This window comes from Osmia bicornis, chromosome 3 (genome assembly GCF_907164935.1).
Source record: "Osmia bicornis bicornis chromosome 3, iOsmBic2.1, whole genome shotgun sequence".
Lineage (NCBI taxonomy): Eukaryota > Metazoa > Arthropoda > Insecta > Hymenoptera > Megachilidae > Osmia > Osmia bicornis.
Window position 1 is genome coordinate 2,224,575 of NC_060218.1, and position 9,003 is coordinate 2,233,577.

The 9,003-nt window shown below is 33.8% G+C and overlaps 1 protein-coding gene and 1 pseudogene across 2 annotated transcripts; one reads left to right on the plus strand and one right to left on the minus strand.

The window, feature by feature from the left end:
- Nucleotides 1-33: 33 nt before the first annotated feature.
- Nucleotides 34-7,300, minus strand: LOC114877438 (annotated as a pseudogene).
- A 478-nt stretch (nucleotides 7,301-7,778) lies between these two features.
- Nucleotides 7,779-8,873, plus strand: LOC114877464. Of its 2 annotated transcripts, none has more exons than XM_029190093.1 (3): nucleotides 7,779-7,873; nucleotides 8,428-8,556; nucleotides 8,621-8,873. In XM_029190093.1, the coding sequence occupies exons 1-3, from the start codon at nucleotides 7,814-7,816 to the stop codon at nucleotides 8,753-8,755; spliced, it is 324 nt and encodes a 107-aa protein (XP_029045926.1). In that variant the 5' UTR covers nucleotides 7,779-7,813; the 3' UTR covers nucleotides 8,756-8,873. The 2 variants fall into 2 exon arrangements, with proteins under 2 accessions (XP_029045926.1, XP_029045916.1); XM_029190083.1 differs by lacking the exon at nucleotides 7,779-7,873 and adding an exon at nucleotides 7,880-7,970.
- The last annotated feature ends 130 nt before the right edge of the window (nucleotides 8,874-9,003 follow it).

A 9,003-nucleotide genomic window follows, 5' to 3' on the forward strand; every position in this document is an offset into this window, starting at 1 on the left:
GAGAATCTGGTACATGTAAAAGTCGGCAGGAAATAAATTAGAATATTTTATTGTTATCTATCTGTAGATACAACACGGTGGATATGAATTGGCGAAAGTACAAAAAGTTATACATCTTTTTTTTTTTGTTTAAAACAGAGCAGTTATTTACATTGCGTTAATAAAACTTTTGAAAGATATGAGAGACGCGATAGATAAAGAGCATCTATCATGACCAACAAATATACAAGCTTCAATAGATGGCTATATGATTTACGAGAAATTAAAGAAACAAATTTCAACAATGCGCACAATACAGTAACTTAATTGTTATCCAAGTATATATTAACGATGAAATCCCTAATAAAATAAATTACATATCTATCTACGGTTATTCATATATATGTACAAAAGACGTAATTTTTTTTTTTTGTTAGAAAAAATTAACATGTCTATTGAGCTGAGCGTTAATAGAAGAAGCAAGTCATTCGTCTCCTTTCAATCCTAATAAAATAACTAGCAACTCCTTACTAATTTTCGCTAATGAAAAGAATAAAATGTGTTCGTCGTTTAAACGAAACGTTATAATCACAGATTTGCTGTCGTATTTAAAACTGGAAATTGTTAAGTATTCACTACTTTCTGATTGCCTTTGACTCTGATAGTCGTGCCTCCGTTAGCTATATAGTTGCCTGAAACAAGAAATTTCATTATTTTAATCAATTCCAACAATCTACGAAACTTGCACCAATCCCAGTAATCGACGAAACTTACAGTGATTTTTTCTAGAATAGTCTCCGCTGGTTTATCCTTTTGGGGAGGTTTCTTTGAATGTACTTTAACGGGTGTTGTTTGGATTTTATCACCCGTTTCGTTTTTCTTCGCCGGACTCTTTAACGCGTTCTGTGCCTCGATTCTTTTTCTATTAAGAAATGCCATCCCATGAACTCTCAGGTGTTTGTCCACCGCAGCCTTGTCTTCGAAAACAGCCATGCAAACGTGACATTGGTTTGCCTCGATGGACTTTCCCTCAGCTTCGAGATCGTCCACGTTGTCCGGAGCGTACGACGTGTTTTGAGCCATGTAAGTGATAGGATCATCTATCCCATGAAATGCTTTCAGATGCATCTGCAAACTGGGCGCGACAACGAAATTATCTCCACACTCCAGACACACTAAACATCGTCCTCGGATTCTGTGATTCGAGGCAATATGTTCTCGTAAGTTTACCATATCGGTACACCGTTGATCGCATTTTTTACACCTAAAGTTACCCTCGCTATCCTCTGCCGTTTCCTGTTTCACGCACAGCCCAAGACCAGCGAAATTTGCATTTTTCGAATCGCTGTGCTTCTTCGGTGTCCATCGTCTCCGCCTTTTTGAATTCGACGAGCTACTGTCAGACTTACGTTTTCTGCTACCCAGCAGATCCTTGTAGCCACCGTTAATGAACTCGGTAGATAGCCGTAACAGTCTTGGTGTTACTATTACCAATTTACAGTCTTGCGAATGCTTCCTATGAAAATGATCCTTTATTACGGCCTGAGATGTGTTGATTAATTCTCCGCACAAATAGCAGGAAAAGTTAAAGATCTTCTTAGACGAATCACTCAAAGCAATTCGTTGAGGACGTCGAGCGGCTCTGTGATTTCGAGAAAATACCGCCTTTCCTGCTTTCGTGGACTGTTCAGACACTTTGGGCCGACTAGATTCTAAGACATATTGTGGAATTCTAGCTAATGGAGGAGGTCCCGCGATTGGCCTGGTTTGTGCAATTTCCGCATCGGTCTTATCATCGAGCACCAGTTTAGTTTTCAAGCTATCACTGATGCTTTCATCTTGTTCAATTTTTGAGAAGTGATCTTCTATGTACATCTCGTCTGGATCGGGTTTAATCGGTTTCTCATCCCATCTATTATCAACTGTATCTTCGAGTTTTATCTCTTTCACTTCATCGTTGCCCATCTTTATATATTTCTTCGGTGTTTCTTCTTCTGCCAATTTCGAATCATTCAACGTTAGATCAGCGATCGATCTGACGTCGAGTATCTTGGGTAACATTTTATCCGACTGTTGAGACGGTTTAGCTTTAACGTCGATGAGTTTAACGCATTCTTGAGTACCATAATTTAGATAATCATTCGCTACTTGAGTTCCATGTTCGAACACCTCCGACGTGATGGTCCTGGTGTTGATGATTTTTGGCATGATCGTTCTATTCTCTTCAGCTTCCGCTTGCGTATTCGCACACTTACTTTGCGGCGGACTATGGTTTAATAAATCAGCTGGCAAAACGTTCCACAATACTTGAGGACTTATCAGTTCCTTCAGACGTAAAAGATGATCACCTTGCAAATGAGACATTACCTGTTTCGCTTCTGCATTTATAAACGTACAAAACGGGCATTTGAACCATATCATTCTTTGAACGACCAAATGCTTCTCCATGTGAAGCATGTACTCTTCGCAACGCACGATACATTGTCCAAGTTTACACAGCACCAGCCTTATGGGAAGCAGCTCGACTGCGCCAGAGTGTTTTTCTTTATGGTGTTTTCGATACGCGGAGTACGAAGGTAAAACAACGTAACACTTGTCGCATGCTATCTTGTTGTGACTGTGCATGATACTAAAATGCCTAGCAATAGATTCCATGTCTTGAAAGCCGTTTATTTCGCAAATCTTGCAGCCAAAAACACGCTTCTTCAATGTATGAAAACAGGTAGTCCATGTGTGGGCTTCCAGTGATTTAAATGTAGTGAATTTACGGTAACAGTCTGGACACGAGTGCGGTTTCTCCTTTTTGTGAAAAGTCTGATGAGCTAAGAAACGCATCGAGTTACCTTGATACATGTGACACTTGTGACAAACGTGTCTGTAACAAGAGCAATAAATATCATTTTTCGAGGGTTTCGAAAAGCCTGGAATATAAGAACTGGGTTTCGTAATTTTATTACACGTTGTGCAGACAATTCTTGTTTCCGTGCGCTCGAATTCTAATTCCCATTCGTTTAATGGTGTATCCTCGCTCGTATCATCAACTTTCTCGCTACACTTGTCGATACAATGTTTCAGGACGTGTTGCAAGATGTTCACAGCTTTCAAGTTTTCTTGAATCACGTTATCATCTATGCAATTCATTACTCTTAATACTTCGTCGCTAGTTTGTTGCAAATGTTCGTATCGTTTCATTAATTCAAAGTAAGGAAGATGAAAAAATTCATTCAACATTTCTTGCTTACACTTTGTTATCATTGTAGACGAATCGACGATAGTATGGACCAACTTCTGATTCAGAAACTTTACATCGAGGTACAAATTCTCATCTTCGCCTTTGTAGAACGACAAAGTTTCACAAGTGTTGCTCAGATTTTGCGGGTTGATGTTAACGTCTATATGTTCAACTTTTGGATAAGTCCCTTCGATCTTTTGATTGGCTTTTACGATTGAAAGGGATTGCTTTGACTGAACGTCGCAACTAGAACTGCTCGACAATTCTGATGGAGATGGTGAAGGCGTTAAGGGTGACACATCACCCTGAAGAGAGTTTATTCTCTCTTGGCTGGATATATTTTCTAATTCGGTAGAATTTATAGGTATTAATGGTGGAATATTATTTACAGATTTTGATTCCACTTTACTTCGTACGCCTTTCCTTAACATTATTGCATTGGATACGTTTTTAGAATTTTTAGTGGTAGCTGACGACTGTTTAACAATATATCTTCGACCATTTTGATATATTACTTTACCCGAAAACGATCGTGCTGAGTTTTTCGTAAATTCAGTTCGACCTTTAAGGGCAGTTTTACTAACGTTTCTGTTAGGTAATTCGCTTAATGTATGAAACGGTACCGTTGATCTCTTTTGCGATGTCTTTGTATTTTTGTCAAGACAGGCAACAGGTACCAATTTCGCTGTCTTTTTAGAAGATACTTCTTTTAATACTTTACTACTTTTTTTGGGGGGTGATTCGCTTGATGTATAAAACGGTACCACTGATTTCGTTTGCGATACTTCAGTATCTTTTTCACTACAAGTATTAGGTACCAATCGAACTACCTTTTTAGGAGACGATTCTTGTTTATTATGAACAGTTATGATATCTGAATCTTGTCCTATAAAAACAATCTTTTTGTTATTAACAATATGAGGGGGTAGTTGATTGATAATTGTATTAATGTCAACACGCTTTGTGCCTTGAAATGTAAAAATCTTTTGGCCAGAATTAACTGTTAATGTATGTACATTTTGTTTTAATTTATCTAATTTATCGTTGCACGTATCCGTTGTTATTGCAGGAGAAGACGTATCAGATTGTACCTTAGATATTGATTCTATATTTAAAAAATTGTCCGGAATTGTTTTATTCAAATCTGTCTTTAAAATATTGCTTTTGGCGGCCACTATAACTGGCAATGCACGTTTATGTTTATTGTTAAGTTTTGGCGTAATCATTGTATTGCCATATGACATAACCATATCAGATGAAATACACTTCAAACCTGTGGTTCTATTTTTTTTTAATTTCGTAGTAACCATATTAGCAATCAAATTATTTTGTAGTGATTTTGTAAAAGGTGTTGAATGTTTCCTTGTATTATTAGTTAGTGGAGTTTCAGGTTCAAAATATTTTGATGCAGGTCCACAATCCACAAAAGCAATGTCATTTGATGTACAAGGATTGTCTTCATTTTCAATCACACCTTTATCAGAAATAAAAGTTGCAGCATCTACAGAAAATGAGCTTTTCGTTTTATCAACATTTGCTATGGAGTCAATAATTTCAATATCAGAGTACGTATAGCTATTATTGGATGTAGAATGAGAAGATTTTAAAATTGAAAACTGTTCTTCTATTGGTATTTCTAATGGTTTAAAGTAAAATTTGCCTTTATAACCCTTAATAACAAGGGTGATTAAATTACTACTCTTTTCTGGTTCACTAGTAACCAATTGCCACCAATTATTCTCAATGCTGTTATCCTTTAACCAGTCCATTATATGCACTTTCATTATAAATGAATGTTCCATGAGTGCTTCCAATGTTATATCTACTTCAGGATTCCAATTATGATTTATGTTTGTTGGTAAAGGCATTAACATTAAATCACCCATATCTGCTACATTTACATTATGGGCTCTCAAATGTGCAAAGAACTGGCACTGATTGTAAAAGATTCTAACTGCCCCAAATTTCTGACTTTTGTGTAAACCTCTGCTTCTTAAATATGAACGTTTATTACGTTCCAATTGCACACATGCAGAGCACAATAAGCCTTCTTTGGGACTGTGACCACAAGTAGTTATGAAACATTGTTGACACCAATATCCCAATATCCAACTTTTCCTTGCAATGTGATCATCCAAACTGTTTCGAAAATGGAAACTAACAAAAAATAAAATTTTTATTTTAATATATTTTGATCTAATTATTATATGCTAAATTACTTATATCATGATTGGTTATACTAAAATAATGAAATAAAGATACTGAAAAAAATATTAAATATATTGATAAACTTACCAGTCTTTACACTGTGCACACATGTGTAAAGTTTCATATTCTGAAACATGTTCTCTCAAGGTGAGGGGTGGTTCTTTTGGCACATAAGATGGTGCCTGGGTTACAAAAAACAGCATTTTTCACTGCTGTATAATATTTGACACCCCACTTGGTTTCAATTCTCCGGTTTTTTCTTAGCTTTGGCATGAGATTCTGTTTATTACATGTCACAGTATTCACAGTATCCTAGAAATATGATCCATAAGCACCAAATTGATACTTTAAAATTTGAATACAGATGAACCTTTGATATTAATTATAATTATTACATAAATATTTATGGTATTAAGCTCAAAGGCAATGAAATGCTGTTCCTTCTACTGATACAGCAATACATATCCTCTATACCATTTATCATGTACTTTTTTATGAGATACAATAAGTACATTACAACACTATGAACTTAGATAGTACTATGTAAATTATGTCTACAATTGTATCAGTAAGTCTCACCATTAATTACACTCGCTGTGTATCTCCTTCACATCATACAATGTATTTAGACAAATCAACACATCATTCTTAATAAGAAAACCACCATTCAGCCATAATATGTTTTGCTGTTTCTAAACCGTCGGTAAAACAGAACATACGGAGCTGCCGTCGCGGCAAATGATTGAAACAATTATTAAGAGATCCAAAATCACAATACATAAAAACTATTATACATTTTGCAATATAATTCGTTTAACATCCTCTATTAATATGCATACTGTATTTTATGTTATCATAACCACTATACAAGGTATCAGAATATCAATATTAAACACAATTATAAGTCCTCAAGCCACCTTGATATAGTGTCCAAAATCTTTCTGAATGTATGATCCTGGAAATATACATAAGAATTATTACATTATTACATTTTACTGAATTTTTCTTTAAAAGTACAATTTGTGTAACATGTATACTGTTACAATTTTTGTAGTCATGTACCTTTCATTTACATAACAAACATAACTGCAGATTGAAGAGATTATTAAAATATTACTTAACATATAATTAAACTGATTATAATTTATTGATTAAACTTATTGGCAAATATAGTTTAGATTTAGAATTTTATTAGATTACATATTTTTACATAAATCACATCTTAATAAACTGATGATCATTGATACATTTATTTTTGATTATATTTCTTCTGATGTAAAAAGAAGATTGTACAATGTGACAATAAGTTTCTTTTGAAGTAATGAATTGTACTTCAAAAATAATATCAAAATACCTTTAAATAATCTGAATTATATTAATTAACAGATCAATAATCTCTTCATACATACATACATATAAACCTTCATTGTACTATGCTATAATTTCTTCTGAATATAGAATTATTTTATCATAAAATAATTAAAATAATAATATTAAATACCAACCATTTGTATGTACCATGTAAGTAAATGTATTAAACAAATCTAACTAACATTAGATTCACAGAACCGTTTGCATATTACACCTAAATACATATACACAAAATTAATGTTTTGGTTCTGATCAGTTATATGTAGTCATAAACAATTTCTCATATTCCATAACGTTGTTGGGTGTGATTAATGGAATAATTGTAATGGCATTATTTCGCAATGCAATTACTACTTAATACAATTACAAGAACTTCTAATTTGTTGCAAATAAAACTCTTATTTATATAGAGTTTCTAACCTATTGGTAATTTGTTACAGAGGGCGCTACTTAATATCTATATCGCCTATAAGATTTTGACACTACGGCAGTTCACCAGAGTCCATAACTGCGAAAAGACCAGTTTTCGTTCTTCGCGCAGCTCCAGTACGCATATTCGCCCTGATTGGCGATACTACCAAACGAAGTGGAAAGCGATTGGCGGAGAGCTCCCTGCGTTCCCCCACCATCTTCCAACCTGCGCGTCGCAGTTATGGACTTTGGTGAACTGCGGTATATACTATGGATACGAGATTCCCATAAGCCAGCTGTACAGCGGTTATTGTAGGGATGAAAGGAATGTAGCCGACACTCCTTTCTACTAAAGTTTCGGCTCACATCACGACTGAAATAAAATTGATAATTACAAAAGAAGTAATTTGTCACAAATGTTAAAAATAGACTCACAATCAATCACAAACGATTTACAAATGAAATACACTAAGAAAAATTAAAAATAATCATATTTTATTATTCCTTCCAGCTAGCTTCATGCAGGTAATAACAGATTACTTCTATATCAAAAAACGAAAACAAAGGAATATCCAGTCTTCTACATCTATAGTCACTGACACATGATTGCGCATGATCCATTCCTCGTTCGACGTTCTAAAGCTATTAAAAAGAAGTCCGTGGTACAGGAAGGTAAGTTGCGCAATGAGAGAAAATGTCGTTCCATCAATTTAATCCATTCACTGGTCGTTTAAAACCAGCTACACAAAGTCAAGCATTTTACCCATTAGTAAGTAATTAATAATAAACTGTCTCGTTTCAGTAAACTTTTAGTAAATTTTCAATACATTTTTAATACATTTTTAATACATTTTTAATACATGTACTGAATACATTCATATACTTTTTACAGACGCTTCTGTTCCTATATAATATATGTATATGATGCATTGTTGTATTGCATGAAGATAATAATCAGAAAATATTAAATGTAATTATTTAATAATTGTTAACATTTACAATGGTGTTTTAATAGTAATAAATATGTATAAGAAATGAAATCATATGTGTTTATGTAACATACAGTATTGATGTATAAAAAACTCAAAAAATGATTCTAGAATTGTGATAAATTAGATATTATATAATTTTTGATTCAACTGAATATAGTTTTATTCTAAACATGTCAATTATTTTACAGATAATCATATTAATAACATTTTAAAGGATTTATGTTTTTGTTTTAGGCACCCAGTAAGTTGCAAATAGCAGACCCAATCATGGTTACTGAGTCGAAACCTAAGTCAGTACAGAGCTCTAATGTAAAAATGGCTAAAGCAAGCTCTAGAATAGCTGAACTTCAAAAAAAGTTCCAGGTAAATACATATTTATTAATAGTGGTATATAGAAAGAAAGTTTACATAAAAGTATATGTTACAGGCTGACCTGTCAAAACCTTCATATCTCTTGGCTGGTACCAGAGATGTAATAATATATCGTAGTTGTATAGCACTAACTGCAATGAGCTTTCTTGCAAACATGTATTACATGATTCAACTTCACAAGAAGTTCTAATAAAAATAAATTAATACATAATCGTCATATAGACATTTATAGAGAAATACATAGCGTATAAATTACATTGTTACTTCAATGATGTGAACTCACTATTATAATTAAATCATTAAAATTACTTTCTGCTATTTCTATTATTCCTTCAAAGTTCTAAAAACCTGTAAGTGGATAAAAAAATAGAGGTCGATTATTATACTGGTTGTGCCCTTTTGATACGGACCTAATTTCATCCAGGGGTGTCAGGGACC

What these genes read in the sequence shown, in the direction of transcription:
- LOC114877464 (XM_029190083.1), top strand. Translation starts at nt 7,896, where the DNA reads ATGTCGTTCCATCAATTTAATCCATTCACTGGTCGTTTAAAACCAGCT. An exon ending in GTCAAGCATTTTACCCATTA is followed by an intron (nt 7,971 to 8,427) that starts GTAAGTAATTAA and finishes TTTTTGTTTTAG; the next exon opens with GCACCCAGTAAGTTGCAAAT. An exon ending in AACTTCAAAAAAAGTTCCAG is followed by an intron (nt 8,557 to 8,620) that starts GTAAATACATAT and finishes TATATGTTACAG; the next exon opens with GCTGACCTGTCAAAACCTTC.